Source organism: Myotis brandtii, unplaced genomic scaffold, assembly GCF_000412655.1.
Source record: "Myotis brandtii unplaced genomic scaffold, ASM41265v1 scaffold8, whole genome shotgun sequence".
NCBI classification, from domain to species: Eukaryota; Metazoa; Chordata; class Mammalia; order Chiroptera; family Vespertilionidae; genus Myotis; species Myotis brandtii.
Window position 1 is genome coordinate 7236001 of NW_005371219.1, and position 17480 is coordinate 7253480.

The 17480-nt window shown below is 41.2% G+C and overlaps 1 protein-coding gene across 3 annotated transcripts in view; it reads right to left on the reverse strand.

Moving 5' to 3' along the window:
• FIG4 (FIG4 phosphoinositide 5-phosphatase) overlaps positions 1 to 17432 on the reverse strand; it is a 102030-nt gene extending 84598 nt beyond the window's left edge. Inside the window, exons 1-4 of one of the 3 annotated variants that reach the window (XM_005883762.2) lie at positions 17421 to 17432; positions 17116 to 17325; positions 3541 to 3639; positions 1786 to 1909 (exon numbers count right to left, since the gene is read on the reverse strand). In XM_005883762.2, coding sequence (XP_005883824.1) covers positions 1786 to 1909; positions 3541 to 3639; positions 17116 to 17181 — 289 coding nt within the window. In that variant the 5' untranslated portion in view covers positions 17182 to 17325; positions 17421 to 17432. Of the gene's footprint in view, positions 1 to 1785; positions 1974 to 3540; positions 3640 to 4042; positions 4159 to 17115; positions 17326 to 17420 lie in introns of those variants that run through there. The other 2 variants (XM_014531381.1, XM_014531382.1) reach the window with 2 other exon arrangements.
• Between the last annotated feature and the right edge of the window lie 48 nt (positions 17433 to 17480).

Genomic DNA, 17480 nt, shown 5'->3' on the forward strand with positions numbered 1-17480 from the left:
CAGGGGCAACCCAAGCCTCCTCCTCGCTCCAGCTCCATGGCTGCCGGCCACCATCTTTGTTGGGTTAATTTGCATATAGTCGCACTGATTGGCTGTGGCTTAAGGCGTAACGAAGGTACGGTCAATTTGCATGTTTGTCTTTTATTAGATTAGATAACTAGGTGACTTAGATGGGGTGGGGGGGCGGACCCAGAAAAGTGGAGGCATTGAGCAAACAAAACAATATACCCAGTAATTGCATAGCCTTCATGCAATCTTCCACAAATACCACTTCTGATAGGTAAACTTTTTATGAATGTTGGAGCATTATAAAGTTATATTTTATGTCAAATTATTGGAATGCATGTTCTATATTGGTGAGGAAGACTATATGTACTAATGCTTAGTATGACTAAATTCTCAGCAATACACTAGTCACAATATAGTCTTGGTCAAAAAAATTTTGCCCCCCACCCTCAATATTTTGCTTTGGAGAATTAATACTATCTCTCTAGGTGGTGGCCAGGGCTCCAAGCAATCTGGCCTCATCCAACAACTAGCCAACGTTCCAGGACCCGCGGGCATCTTCATGTCTATGCCTCTGCTGTTACCCCTACTAGAGTTCTCTCCTCTCTTCCCTACATCCACCCAATACTTGTTCCTCCTTTAGCATCCAGCCCGAGTCTCATCTTTTCCAGGAAATCTTTCCTGGCCATTCCAGATCAAGTAACCTACCTCCTATGTGATAGTCTCCAACACCATTTAACTTTTACTACATAACGTGGCTCTTAATTACATTCTTGGAATTGTTTCATGCGCATTAGTTTTTGTCCCTCATCCTAGTCCAATTATCCTAAGACCCCACCCCCAGGGACAACTCCACAGTACAGCAGAAACAGATCTATTAACTCACTGCAACGAGGAACAATGCACACCAGAGGACCTGTGGGCACTCATAAAGGCCCCACAAGCCAGAGCGCAGACTCCTTAAAGGCCAAACCCATATCTATTCGTGAATAAATAAAGGAGTTATTCTAGGGTGTAAGGGAAGAGGTCAGGTAACATTTAAATGAAGAGGCCCCAACCAGAGCAGGACTGTATGTAAAGAGATCAACTTCAAGTCTGGACTGTGAAGCCAACTTGGGGTACCATTTCCTTGAAAAAACAGCACAGCTGTGGACTATTGTCCCCAGAAACCCTTATCCGAAGCTCTGCATCTGAGCTGCACATCAAGGCTGCTTCTCCGTGTCAAAGTGACTTACACCATCCAGGCAAGAAGGGAATGCTTTGTCTCACTGACTAATTTCAACAGCAACGTTTCGGATAGTCTGTGATTCTAGAGGACAAAGTTCCTCAGTGAATAAGAAAGCAGTAGTCATTCAAAGACGGGGTTAGGACACCTGATGCTGCAGCAAGCCCTGGGGAGAAATTCCTGTCCATTTTAAAGCTGGTTTGACCTGTATCTGTTTTCTCCTGCTGATAAATGACAGGGCAGATGTTCACAGTCCAAGCTCATTCTTCCTTTTTCGTTCCTCAACAAGCCAGACAAGCAGACTCCTTAAAGGCCCAAACCATCTCTATATTATTTGTTCGTATCCTACATAAAACTGAGTACAGTGCTGAGCACATAGCATATGCTATATAAAGGCTGTTTTGTATCTGATTGGTGGATAATAAAGATTTAGACAACCAATGCCATCGATGATGGGTTATAATTATAAAGCTACGTAGGCTTGCAAACTATAAGTAATCTATGTAGATTAAAAAAAAAAAAAAAGAGGTAGAAGAGGGAGGTACATTTCTTACCTACAATACCAAAAGCCGACACAGCCCGGAAGAACCCGGAGGACCCTTTCTGGCCCATCTTTGTTCTGTTTCCGAGATCCAAGCGGCCAAGAAGCTCCCTCACTTCTTGTGGAGTATACACGTGCTGAAAATAAGCAAGCTTAATCTGTAAGGTTGTGCTTACTTTTTCGATTATTTATTCTTTACCCCTGAAAATTAAAAGTTGCCTATATGAATCATTAGCTATTTCACAGAGAAGTATATAATAACTGCAGGACTAAGCTACAATTTTAAAAAGCAAACAAATTCTTCAATATTAGCAACTAAGAGTAGTTACTGGATCATGTTGCTAATACTAAAAACTAGTAAAACCTTATCTTCTGAACCAGAGATTTAAAGGATCCACAGACAAATTTCAAGAAGTCTGTAAACCCCTTAAAATTATATGTCAAGTTTTGGTTATATGTGTAGATGTGCATTTTTTTATAAGAGGGCCCATAGCTTTTCTGAGATTTTCAAAAAGATCCCGATCAACCACACCCATCCCCAAATAAAGCCAAGAATTATTACATTATATTACTAAAAACTACCATATTTGGGGGTGGGAGAGACCACAACACCAGGAGTGCAGGAAATCACAAAATAGAATGTATCTAAAATTATTATACACAGAAAATAGTTTTGCAAGAGCTTAGTGAAAATGGGTTCCAAACTGCAGCTACTAATATATTTGAAAAAACAGGAAATTACATGGATTCAGAAATATTCACAGACAGGAAATTTAATACAAAAGTAAGTTAGGCTCTCTCATTTGAAAGAGTTAAAATTCACTGTTCAACAGCATCATATTGCATTTCTTTTTTGACTAACAGCCTCATGTTTTTGTGCCACCTGAATTGAGTCTCATATTCCTGACTCTGGATAATGTAACATCTGCAAAGAACATTTCTCTAGTGCACAGCGAGTCATCAGAAGAGGCCCTACAGGTGATTTTTAGCAGCATCATAAAGTCTGCAGTATAGAAGTCCTCTCTGACTGCAAGTACCTTCATATTAAAGCACTAGAGGCCTGGTGCACGAAATTTGTGCATGAGGGAGCCCCCTCCACCACCGCTTCCTCCAGAAAGTCGTCCGGAAGGATGTCCAGAATGACATCAGGAAGGTCATTCGGCTGTCTGGTCTAATTAGTATATTACGCTTTTATTATTATAGATAGCAAGAAATAATCTGGTAGATGGATTATTAAGAGTTATTTGAATTATTAAAATGTCATCCCTTTAAGAAAAATATACTTTTATCTTATCCAAAGAGTTTGCTTTGTAAAACAAATCAAAATGAGAAGTAAAGGTCTTGCCCCAGGTTGTGTGGCTCAGTGGTTGAGCCTTGACTTATGAACCAGGAGGTCACAGTTTGGTTCCCAGTCAGGGCACATGCCCAGGTTGTGGGCTTGATCCCCAGTGTGGGGCATGTAGGAGACAGCTGATCAATGATTCTCTCTCATCATTGATGTTTCTATCTCTCTCTCCCTCTCCCTTCTGCTCTGAAATCAATAAAAAAAAATTTTTTTTAATGAGAAGCAAACTTGCCATACTATTTGACATCAGTAATTTCTAGAAACCACATTAGAGATTCAAATTCTAGCCAACCATGAAAAATAATTGAAATTTTTAGATACATAATAAAAAAATTATATATCACTAGAAGGTGTAAGGATATTTAATGCCCTTTAAACAGGTACCAACGTGTCTGTTTGGATTCAGGTTTGTAAGATACTTACCCTATCATCAATTATGACCAAATCCTTTGGTTCTGTTCTATCAATTTTCAAAACACGGTATTTTGTTTCTGCATGGTTGCTCCCAACTAGAAAGTATCTCTATAAATAAAAAGGAATGACATTAGTTTTTTAAGGCATTTTGCTTTACACACATTGAATAACCACATCAGTTTTTGAAATTAAAGACATTAATAAAGTGAGGTTACTTTTTAAAAGAAATATTTCTATTAAGTATAACTGGCAGATTAAAGAAAGGCTGATTCAAAAGGTCAATTTTAGAAATGAAATATTCTTAGTGGTGCAAGCATCAGTCTGATATCTGAACGGTGCCCAGTAACCAGGTCAGATGAATTTAATTATATTATATAGAGATTAACCTAACTGATGGGAGGCTGATGATTGAACTCTGCCAGGAAGGAGCAGCTCTGGTGAGAATTAGAAAGCTCCGCATATAATTAGGAATGCTGACACAATTATCACTATTAAAATATTGATATTTTATCATGTAAGTCTTTACAAATTTTCTGCAGAAGGCTGAAAATTACTTTAGTCTAGCAACTCTAGAAAGCCACCACGAAGTTCTATAAAAGATTAAAATTAGTGTACGTTTCCTAAATGGCTTGTTATAGATAAGCTACAAGAAATAATTAATATTCTTTCTCTTCTGAAACACTCCCTTGGAGCATTATACCTGAGCACATTAGTCTTCTTATATGAATACTGAGAACAAAATGAATAATAAAACTGTGGAAAATAATAATCTTATGTTTAAATGAGAATTCATTTAAGAAAACCTAAACAAGATAATTTTACAGTTGCATTTCAGAAAGTAAATAAAACTCCCATAGCAAAGATAAATTATTTAAAGATATTTTGCTTCAAAAATGTCCTTTAAAATATGGTACATTTTCAACATTGCAAAAACGGAGAAAACACTGCCACAATCAACTGGCATCTTACCATCTCATTGGTCAGCTGAGATTATAGATACACAAAGCAATTAAATAAAATTCTCCAGATAAATGACCAAACTAAAGTTTGTGGACCACAGCAATTCAGAACAAGAATGGTTAATGTTGGTTACTACAGATGTGGAGAGTGTCAGTGGCGTCAGGACCTGAACTGAACCTTAAAGGATCAATAAGATTTTTTGAAGTATGATTTTACTATATATCAGAATATGAGCACTTGGTTTCATTGTTTCAACACTAAATCTGTAGAAATAGATTTTTTTCTTACTAATTATATATCTGTTTATAAAGGTCTGATCTAGACTTCCAGGTTATAAAGAACAAAACTATGTTAAAAGATACTGGGTTCACCCATCTCAAGAAGAAGGATAACCAAAGAACTGAATCAATCCCTTATCCCCTAGGAGAGGCAGAGTCTGGAAGGCAATGCCAGTTATAATGAGGTAGGGAAAAAGCAATTATAATAAAAATTAGTGAACTACCTTGAGACATCTTGGACTAGCAAGTGACCAGGACTTGATACAATGGGGAGCAGTAGAAGGGGAGGGAGGAGGTCAAAGATTCTCAGCTGGCCTCAGCTAATTCCTTCCCTGATGTCATTCCCACCAGTGAAAGGAGAGGAATAATCAACGTAATAAAACTAACTTCAGAAGAATGGTTTGTAAACTATACATGTTTGTTAGCAGAAAAAGGAGCCACCTTCTTGAGGACTTCATGGAAACAGTTCCTGGAAGAGGAAATAGCAAGTGCAAAGACATCAGAGGCGGAAAGTTTGTGTGTTTGTCAGAAGAACAACAGTAAGTGACAAAATGCTCATAAAACACCTGACAGTCAACAGTGTTCAATACAAAGAAAGCACTAGAAGAGCGTTAGTTCCCTTCTCTCCTTTGTGTGTAAGACATCAGCAAGTCTATGTCACTGTATTTGGAGAAAAGAACCAAAATAAACAAACGCACAAAGAAGCAAACCCAAAACCCAGGAAGGAGAGTACCCCAGAGGAAGAAGAGCATATGCAGAACCAGAATGCGACCAGAAAAGGGAAGAATGTACAAATCTAGTAGTAATCAGTCTTTCTCCTCAGGAGAGAAGAACATGCAAATCAACAACCATGCGTACTGCACTATAACAGAGGTATGGACTGGACAACACAGGAGGGGCACTTAATTCATTTGTGTTATAGGTCAGGGCAAGCTATGCAAAGAGGCTGATGCTGTCCTAATATTGATATGCAGGATTTAATATACCAAGCCAAAATAGGACCAATGATACCCACCATCTCCACCTACAACAATCCTCTCATCACCTACCCCACCCAGGCACTTTTATTTATATCTCAATGTAATGCTTACTCCTGAAGGCATTGTCTGAATTGGCTTGGGGCATGTCTGCTTCCTATGCAGCTCAGGAGACGAGCTAACACCATAAGCTCTGTGATTTTTTTTTTAAATATATTTTATTGATTTTTTACAGAGAAGAAGAGGAGGGATAGAGAGTTAGAAACATCGATGAGAGAGATCGATCAGCTGCCTCCTGCACGCCCCCCAGTGGGGATGTGCCTGCAACCAAGATGCATGCCCCTGACCGGAATCGAACCCGGGACCCTTCAGTCCGCAGGCCAATGCTCTAGCCACTGAGCCAAACCGGTTCGGCAGCTCTGTGATTTTTAATTCTAGCCCCGTCGCACAATCTGATTCCACGGGTTAGGTGAAAGAACAACCTGCCACATGCTGATCATTTAATTTGCTGGGTAACTTTCTACAACATTTACCCTAACCCATCTTTTTTTGTGTAGGCACACAGAAAGACGGCCCTTTTTAGTCAACCACTCAGCAAGGCACATCACAGCTCTAAGGGAGGTAAAATCCCTGACTGAAATTCCTAGAATTTTAATAGGTCCTGGGAAACCTAAAGATTAAGTGCAGTAGGATTATGATTTGCCAGTTTGTAATTAAAAGGTATAATTCCTGAGATCCTAGTGGGCACATACATTACTGGCTTTTGGAGCAGACACACAGGAGGGCAGACCTACATCTCCCATATCCAGACCCCTCCAAAGCCTCCAGGAAGCAGAGGAACCAAAGCTAAAATCCACCCAATTCAGAAGCAGCTCTAAGTGGGAGAAAGAAACAGGAAGCAATCTGACCATCTACATGTCCTCTCGAAAGCAGAAAGCAGTGTAAGACTCCTAAAGATTTTTTGTGCAGAGAAGAGCGACCTCGTGTGTAAGAAAACCAGAGTCCTTAGGGGCCTCCCGTGGACAGAATCACTCTCACGCACTGCCCTCTAGTGGGCAGTTGACTATCAACTTTCACACCCAATTTTTTAAAAAAAGAGGTAACTTTTCCAGAAAGGCTTTATTTCTACTCGACTTTATTTCCTTCCTGTTAACTATATCAGCTCTAGAACTATGTGTATTCTTGGACTTTGTTGCATTTAATATTTTGCTGCAAAATGGATTTCAGCATTTGGGGGAGGGCCTAAAAATTGTCCTGAAATAACTTTTCCTTAAATTCTTCTCCACTGTTGACTTTTTCTAATTTTTTACTTTGAAAATTTTTCAAACATACAGTAAGATGAACAGAATATACAATGAAAACCCATATACCCTTCACCTAGATTCACCAATTGTTAACATTTTGCTACATTTGTTTACTCCCTCTTGAGATAAGCTTTTTTCTTCTGAACCATTTGAAAATGACTTGCAGGTATCATAACACATCACCCCTAAAAAGCTCAAATTGTATTTCCTAGAAATAAGGACCTCCTCCAAAATAATCATAAACCTGATAGAATATTATCTACATACAATCTATATTCAAATTTCCCCAAGTGTCCCTATAATATCCGTAATACCTGGTGTGTTTTTTTAAAACAAACAAACAACAGAATTCAATGCATTGCATTTATTTACGATGTATTTTAAAAATATTTTAATAAAGCCCTAGTCGGTTTGGCTCAGTGGACCGAGCGTTGGCCTGTGGACTGAAGGGTCCCGGGTTTCATTCCAGCCAAGGGCACATGCCTGGGTTGCAGGCTAGATCCAGTGTGGGGGTGTGCAGGAGGCAGCCAATCAATGATTCTCTGTCATCATTGATGTTTCTATCTATCTCTCCCTCTCTCCTCCTCTCTGAAATCAATTTAAAAAATAATAAATTAAAAATCAAATAAAAAATATTTTAATCGAGAATAGTCCCCCTGTCTTTGTCTTTCATGTTTAAGGAGTCCACATATTTTTACACCAATTTCCCTGGTTTTCTATTGACATCATTCATTTCACTGTTTACCAGTGAATGTCTCATGTGTGCCAGGCTCTGGGCCAGACACCTGAGGGGAAAGGTAAATTGAAGATAGATTTTGGAGATATAACTTGCCGATGGATTAGATCAAAAAAGGGACTAATTGACCCAATTACCTTTGTTTGAGCAACTAGCTAGATGGTGGTCCCACTTACTGATGTAGGGAGGACTAGAGAAGAAACAGGTTTGAGGGTAGTAAACCAAGAGTTCTATTTACAACATGCCCAAAGAGACCAAATGGGAACTTTGTATAAATCCGGAGCTCAAAGGACAGAGCTCAGTGGGTGTTATCAGCACACACATGACATTTAAAGTCATGGGACTGGCTTAAACCTACTAGGGAGGGTGGAAGTAGAGACAGAGCCCCCAAAACTAGGCTGAGATACTGCATGATTTGGAGGCTGGATATGGGAAGGAACGAGCTGAGAAGACTGAAAGGAAGGGCCAGTGATGTCCTGGACAAACCCAGGACGACGCAGAGTCATCAAAGCAAAGGGGGGAAATCATTTGGAAAAGGAAGGAGTAGTCAAGACCACATCAAATGCAGCTGAGAAATCAGGGCGGCTGAGGAGAGAGAAGAGCCCAAAGGATCCGACAGCAGGAACGGGTGAGTGGCCTGTCCGTGGGCAGTCTCGGGGACAGGGGAGGCAAAAGCCATGACAGAGCTGGTTGAAGAGCAAATGGGTCGTCTTCTGGGTAGAGATGGAAGAGTGAACACCTCTGGTCCCCAAACACCTCACAAAAACTACAGTAAAGTTTTTTATGTTTGTTTTTTAAACACAGCCTGAAGGACAAAAGAAAGCGTGAAGGAGTTATGGGGCAAAAAAATAATTATTTAAAACTGAAAAACAGCCCTGGCTGGTGTGGCTCAGTTGGTTGGGCATCACCCCATGCACCGAAAGGTTGCCGGTTAGATTCCTAGTCAGGGCACACAGGTTGTGGGCTCAATCCTCAAAAATGAGCATGCAGGAGGCAGCCAATCAATGTTTCACTCTCATATCGATGTTTCTCTTTCTCCTTCTTCCTTCCTTTCTCTCTAAAAATCAATAAAAAATCTTAACAAAAAACAAAACTAAAAAACATGCCTAGGTTGGCAGTGGGGAAGCCAAGTAGAATCCAATTAATACCACAGAACATCCAAATATGTGGAAATTTGTGGCATTTCTTTTTTTAAAAAGTATTTTTTTTAATTGATTTCAGAGAGAAAGGGAGAGGGAGAGAGAGATAGACACATCAATGATGAGAGGCAATCATTGATCGGCTGCCTCCTGCATGCCCCCTACTGGGGATCTAGCCTGAAATCTGGGCATGTACCCGGACCGACTGGGAATGGAAACATGACCTCCTGGTCAATGCCCAACCACTGAGCCACACTGGCTGGGTTGTGGCATCTTTTATCACTGAAGGTAGAAATGTAAAATTTCAGAAAACTGAAGACAAAAAGAAGATAGCACAGTTTCTAAAGAGGAAACACAAACCTCAAACTAAAGATCAAGTTGAAGTAACATTAGAAATTCTCAACAGCAACACTGGAAGGTGAAAGACAGAGACATAATCCCTTCAAAATTGTAAGGGGCAATTCATTTCAAACTTTAGTATAACATTAAATCTATGAATCAAACATGAGGGTAGGATGAGGACATTTTCACACATGAATGGGCTCAAAAAAAATTACTATCCATGAACCCTTTCTCATGAAGCCATTGGAAGAGGTGCTCCACCAAAATGAGGGCAAAAATCAAGAAAGAGAGAGACACGGGATCTGGGAAAATAAGGACACCATCACGAGAGACTGTAGAATGGTGGTGAAGGGAGCAGAACACAGCTGTGCTGCAGGCCACGGAAGCAACCAGTCCAGGCATCAGCCATGGCTTCCAGAAGATGGAACTGATAAGAATCCCCAATGTGAGCGAATGTGCTGAGAGGGGCTTCCATATCTGGGAAAGCTGAGGCTGACTTCATTTTAAGTTCTTAGTAAGAACTAGGGATTATAGAAAGAAGGAAAGGACCTCTCAAGTACTAGCAGTTTGAAGTTCAAATAATGAAGATGGAAAGGGAGGTAAACAAAATGCCCAAAAGCAACAGAAAAAGAGAGCAGTAACTGAAGTGTACAGGACTTCCATAAATCAGGCTTGCATCCGCTGGACTGCCTGAATGCACTCATACATGAAGGTGCGGATGAATCACCTCTGGGGGTCATCTCTGACTGTGTGTTTGCAGATGCGTTGGGGGGGAGGGGGCTGGCAGGAGTTGGGGTGGAGAATTAGTATACCAAAAGAAGCCACATTAAAAATGCCCCTTTAAGACAGAAAATGATCTGAGCATTTAAACGCAGAGCAACAATGTTCAAGAAAATGCTTAAAAATTCAATGTATAACTTTAACAGTGGTGACTTAATATAAGATGAATGTGTTTCAAAAATATATACAGGAACTCCAAATGGAATACAATAGGTAACCCATTTAATGGGAAACTCAGTATCTACTAACATTATTATCTCCTTTTGTAACGATAGAGTAATTAATCACCCACTTTTTATCTGAGGGAAGAAAATCAGCCTTCTTAAAAAAGAAGAAATTTTAGGTTGTCTGACAGCTTCAATTAATGTTAACCTTCACTTGAACTTTCAGAATAAAGGTATTATTTTTAAAGATCACATTGAGGTTCCTTCTCACAGTCTAACAGTGTTTCAGGCCTGCCTCCTCACTTATTCCAGCAATCCCACAATCAGTAATGCCGCCCGGAAAGGGAAATGGGCCCTTGATGGTCAAAATGGATTCTGCAAATTCACTCTTTATAGATTCAGAGCTTTACTGATGGGGACGCTTCCAATCCCCTCCAGAAACAAGTATGAAACTTTGGCACCTCCAACCACGCCTTCCACTATGTTTCTCTCTCCCACTTACATGATTTAGTCCCCTGCGCCAAACCCTTAGCCAACCACATTCTATATTGTTCTATTCCATTCCCTAATTACACAGATCAAGGCTAATTAAGTAAGCTGCATTCCTCATGATGTGGTTCTTACTTGCTTTATTCTATTTTGCATGATGGGGTGAGGAGGAAGGAGAAGCTTTCTTTGGAACAAGGCAGGAATTACATAAATGCATACCTACTTACCTACCTGCATACATACATACAAATAATTTTGAACTAGCAAGAGTAAAGATTGTCCTAAAACCTCATCCCTACAAAATACACATGCATACACAAAAATCTGCCACCGTTCTATTCGGCTACCAATTTTAAAGTCAACTGCTATATTTCTTTGTTACAAAATGGTCACTTATTGCAATAGTAAGACCCCTAGGGCATCATACATTAACCAACGGCTATAAATTGGAAAACATCTAAAGTAAACTGCTGTTTCACGCATGATAACTTCAGGTTGTTAAATCTCCTGTGGACAACCCCTAGTTGCACTGAGCTGCACGAGCGTTAAGGCTGGACCTGGCCTGAGTTTATTTATCTATAGTCTTGGGTCACAGGACAGATGAAGGCCAGAGAGGGGTCACAGGAGCCAAAGGGCAGCATGAAGGTGCTGGGTGCCAGAGCGAACAGGTAAGTCTGGGAGGGAGCAGGCCCTTCACAAGGTGATAACTACACCTCCTGCATGCCATCTACCAACCTACCTCCCTTCCCACTCTAAACACTCCTCAACTCCACCTCTAAACACAGATAACGACAGCCTGAACTTCACCCAATTATCCTTCTAAATCAGTGGTTCTCAACCTTGGCTGCACATTAGAATCACCTGGGAATCTTTTTAAAATCCTGATTTCTGGGCCTCATCCTCCGGAAATTCTGTTTCTTTGTTACTAATGTTGTGGCCCCACCCCATAACAAAGAAACAGAATTTCCGGAGGATGAGGCCCAGAAATCAGGATTTAAAAAAGATGGCTTAAGACAAGAGACAGCCCATCTTGTCCACTGTCTCTTTTGTTTCCTAATGTGTACCCTGATTCCTTCATAGCCAATTAATACACTCTCACCAACCAAAACAAGAATGCCATTTCTTTCACATACTTGCTGACAATGACTTTGGTCAATCTTTCAAACCTCTGCCATTCTGACACATAAAAAATGAAAATCTTTTTTTTCAATCTATTGCCTTAATTAATAGCAAGTTGAATATCTTTTTATAAACATACTTCCTTTTGGGAAATTACCTATTCATGTCCTTGTCCTTTTTTGTCAGGCATTATTTTTTAGACTAACTTACAAAAGTTTTTGCATATAAGGACATAGTGTTCAGGCTACTAATACTTTCTCCATAGTCTTTTTTTGACTATTCTCCTATTTACATGTATAGTTTTAAATGATTTTCTGCTTGTTTGTTTGTTAATCCTCACCCGAGGATATTTTTCCATTGATCTTTTAGAGTGAGTGGAAGAGAGAGGGAAAGATAGAGAGAACATCAATATGAGAGAAACAAATCGATTGGTTGCCTCTTGCACGCACCCTGAGCAGGGGCCAGGCTGGGGAGGAACGTGCCCTTAACTGGACTTGGACCCAGGACCCTTTGGCCACAGGCCAACACTCTATCCACTGAGCCAAACCAGCTAGGGTTAAATGTTTTTATTAGAAAAGAAAAAAATTAAGTCAATGATCTAAATGTCTACCTTATGAAGCAAAAAAAAAAATGAACCGGTTAATCCAAAACTCGTAAGAGAAAGAAAGTAATAAGCTTAAGAACAGAAATTGATTAAATAAAAAACAAACAATAGAAAAAATTAACCAAGTCAAAAGTCGATTCTTTCAAAAGAGTAATAAAACTGATAAAACACCTAGCAAGATTGGCAAGAAAAAAATGAGCACAAAATAACAATGTTAGAATGAAACAAGGAGTTTTACTACAAATCATACAGACATCAAGCAACTGGAAAATCAAATTAGAAATTCCATTTAAGCCCTAACTGGTTTGGCTCAGGAGATAGAGTATTGGCCTGTGGACTGAAGGATCCCGGGTTCGATTCCAGTCAAGGGCATGTGCCCGGGTTGCAGGCTCAAGCCCCAGTGTGGGGGTGTACAGGAGGCAGCAAATCAATGATTCTCATCATTGATGTTTCTATCTCTCTCTCCTTCCCCCTTCCTCTCTGAAATCAATAAAATATATTTTAAAAAAATAAAATTCCATTTAAAATAGTATTTAAACTCATAAAATACTTAGGAATAAATTTTTTTAATATATTTTATTGATTTTTACAGAGAGGAAGGGAGAGGGATAGAGAGTTAGAAACATCGATGAGAGAGAAACATCGATTAGCTGCCTCCTGCACACCCCACACTGGGTATGTGCCCGCAACCAAGGTACATGCCCTTGACTGGAATCGAACCTGGGACCTTTCAGTCCGCAGGCCGACACTCTATCCACTGAACCAAACCAGTCAGGGCAGGAATAAATTTTTTTAAAAAACTTAAATTTCTACATGAAAACTACCATGTATTGCTGAGAGAAAGAATTAAATAAATGGAGAAATATAGCATGGATTGAAAGATTTAATATTATTAAGATTCACTTCTCCTCAAATTGATCTATCCTATATAATAAAAGAGAAACATGCAAATTAACCATCCCTCCGCTATGCTCAAGCCACGCCCACAAGCCATGCCCACAAGCCCATCAGGAGCGAGTATGAAAAGTAACCCAACTAAGATGGCGAAGGCCATGGAGCCGGAGCAGCAGGAGGCTTGGGTTGCCCCCAACAATGGAGGAAGCCAAGCTTCTGGCCAGCCCTGGCCAGCCCTGGGCTACGCTCAAGGCTACAAAGTTTCAATTATAGAAGATAAATAAATCCCAGAAGAAAAAAAAGAAAGAAAAAAGGAGAGGCTGGGAACTTGGGTAGCCGGAGAGAATGGCCAGCCTGAAAATGGCCCTCAGTCCCTCACCCAGGCTGGCCACACCCCCATGGGGTGAGGGTCTCCACTGGGGGGCTTGGCCAGCCTGCAAACAGCCATCAGCCCCTCACCCAAGCTGGTCAGGCACCCCAGTGGGGACCCCCTACCCTGAAGGGGGTGTGGCCAGTCTGAAAACAGCCCTTAGCCCCTCACCCAGGCTGACCAGGCACCCCAGCGGGACCCCCACCCTGATTCGGGACACACTTCAGGGCAAACCAGCCGGCCCCCACCTGTGCACCAGGCCTCTATCCTATATAATAAAAGGGTAATACGCAAATTGACCCCAACAGCAGAACGACTGGGAATGACTGGTCACTATAACACACACTGACCACCAGGGGGCAGACGCTCAATGCAGGAGTTGCCCCCTGGTGGTCAGTGTGCTCCCACAGGGGGAGCTCTGCTCAGCCACATGCCAGGCTGACGGCTGCCAGCACAGTGGTGGTGGCAGGAGCCTCTCCCGCCTCCTAAGAAGTGCTAAGGATGTCTGACTGCAGCTTAGGCCTTCTTCCCACTGGCAAGTGGACATCCCCCGAGGGCTCCCGGGCTGCCAGAGGGATGTCTGACTGCCAGCTTGGGCCCAATCCCCCAGGGAGTGGGCCTAAGCCAGCAGGTGAACATCCTCTGAGGGGTCCCCGACTGCGAGAGGGCACAGGCCGGGCTGAGGGACCCCCCCCGAGGGCACAAATTTTTGTGCACCAGGCCTCTACTATATTCAATAAAATCCAAATCACAATGGCAACAGGCTTTTTAATAGAAATTGATAAGCTGATTTGTAAAATTCATATGAAAATGCATAGGATCTAGAATAGCCAAAACAACTTTGGAAAAGAATAAAGTTGGAAAACTTACACTTCTTGATTTCAAGACTTGTTATAGAACTAAAATAAGCAAGACAAGGTGGTAATGACATAAAGAAAAACAAACTGATCAATGGAACAAAATAGAGAGTTTAGGAATCAACTCATATTTATTCAACTAATTTTTCACAAGAGTGACAAAAAAATCAATAAATAATCTTTTCAAAAAATGAGACTGTATAAACTGATGTATTTTTTAAAAAGTGAACTTCAATCCCTAGTTGCCAGCCTCTAAGAACCCTTATCTCCTGGTATCATTACCCTGGTATAGTTCCCTCCCATTGAACTGGGCTGACCTACATAACCAGTAGGATATTGCAGAAATGATGGAGTGTGGCTTCTGGGGCTAGGTCACAAAGACATTGCAGCTCTCTCCTTGTTTCTCTTGAATCACTTTCTCTAGACAAATCCAGCTACATGTCACATGGGGATGTCCGTGAGGTAAGGAACCAGCTCCACTTACCAAGCACGAGAGTGAGCCATCTTGGAAGTAAACCCTGCAGCCCAGTCAAGACTTCAGATGACTGTGGCCCAGTTGACATCTTGAATGTAACTTTTTGAGACCCGAACCAGAGCTACTCAGCTGAGTGACTCTCCGATTCCTGACCTACTGAAACTGTGTGAAGTATTAAATGTTTTCTTTTAGTTCAAAGCCCTCATGTTTGGGAGTAGTTTGTTACAACACTAAGTAAGTAATACAACCCCTACCTCACACCACACACAAAATTAATTTAATATGAAACACCCTTGAACATAACACTTAAAAGCATAAATCTTTTAGAGGAAAATATATTTGTGACCTGGGAATAGGCAAAGATTTCTTAGATAGAACACAGAAAGTAATGACAAAGCAAAAGAAAAATAGATACATTAGACTTTATTGAAATTTAAAACAACTGTACATAGATCAAATCATCTCATTGTATACTTTAAGTATTTTACATTATTGTCGATTATACCTCCAAGAAGCTGAAGAAAACAGTCATTAAGAAAATGAATAGGCAAGCCACTGACTGAAAGAAAAATTTACAAAGATATAAGCAGAAAGGTTTTTTTGAGTTACAAGCTCAAAGGTTAAGGGATGTCAATAACTTAGAAAAAGACATAAGATTAATGGCAACTAAGTAGATCCTAGGAGTTAAAAAAAAAAACAAACTATAAGCCCAGCCAGTGTGGCTCAATATTGAGAGTCAACCCATGAACCAGGAAGTCACGGTTGGATTTGCACATGCCTGGGTTTGGGGCTCGATCCCCAATAGGGGATGTGCAGGAGGCAGCCAATCAATGATTCTTTCATCATTGATATTTCTATCTCTCTCTCCCTCTCCCTCTCCCTTCCTCTCTGAAATCAATATATATATATTTCTATATATTTTTTAAACTGTAGCCGCTATGAGGACCAGCAGTTTTGACAAGAGAAGAAGGGGTGGGACATTACAAGATGAGAGAACAGCAAACACAGAGAAAGGGAACTGAAAGAAATACAATTTTACTTCAGAATAAGGCACAGCAAAGAACATATCCAATCCTCAGTAAATGTTTGCTGAATTGATATTAAGTTAAATATAAGACTGGACAGACTAGTTGACGACCAATCATATATGGCTTTTGATGACAAACTAAGGAATCCAGCGTTTACTCTCCTCAGAATGGGAACTACTGAAGGTTCAGAGCAGATGAGCTCTCTAGTACTAATTGTGCTTTAGAAAGAACACTAACACCTCAGTCAGTGCTCATGAATGCTCAGCTTATTAATGGGATGAAATTTCTGGGTTTTCGGTATAGTATTATATTTTTTAACTAATCTATGTCTCTATTTGCCAGCCCATTGTACAGAAAGCAGAAGGCTTTGCTTCAGTGTCAAAATGATACTTCTGTATGACTCTACTCAAAGAACGGAAATATTTGCAAATGCCCTATATTAGATAATTTCATCTTCTGGTCTGGATCCAAGCAAAATTAATTTGGAGTCAACAGTGTTTCTACACTAATGATGACCTTAGGCAGACATGCTATTAGGACCATGTTAAAACTGAGAAACTGTTAAGTACCTTCTTGTACTCTATCTAGTGAAGACAACCCAAGTTCCACTTAATGTGCCTTATAAGACATTCCATAGCATCAGAAATCTTGTTATATGCAATCTTGTTATCATGAAGTGTAATTTTAAACACAGACCCTAAAACCCAATTTAGAAAAGCTATGCTTTATTTTCCAGCCACACAATACCCATGCCTGTACTGTAACTAGTGAACCATAGAACTCGAATAAACTTTTTCAAAGTTGAAAAGGATCCAGTAACTCCTACAGAACAGCATGAACCGTGTCTGAGATGCCACAAGCACGTTTCCAATGTGTTCCCACCGCATCTTGTAAGTGGAAACACGTACCAGCAAAAGCACCAGTGTCTTGGGTGCTGTCACTGGGCAAAGCCCATTCCGCAAGGCTGGGACGAGGGACCTGGAGGTCGGGGGTGCTGCCCGCGCCCTAACCGGTCCACTCGCACTCGCCCTCCATCCTCCCGCCCGCGCCCCGCGCGCCGGTACTCACAGCTCGGGTCTCGTACAGAACCAGCTTCTGGACGGAGCTGATGATGGGGGCGGCGGCCACGGGCATGGCCCCAGCAAATAGGAGCCCCCACGGCAGGGCACCAGGCCGCAGCCCAGACTGCGGCAGCCTCCGGATCGCCCCAGAAGACCAGAAAGAAGACACCTCGGACCCTAGACACCAGGTCCAGCCGGGAAGAACCCCTCCTGGGCACTAAAGATAAAGATAAAAATAAAGATAAAGATGTATTTGACTGGCTTCAGCTCAGGGTTTCCGGATCCGACGCCCCACCTCCAGGCAAGCCCCACCTCCAGGCCAGCCCCACCTCCAGGGCCAGCCCCACCTCCAGGGCCAGCCCCACCTCCAGG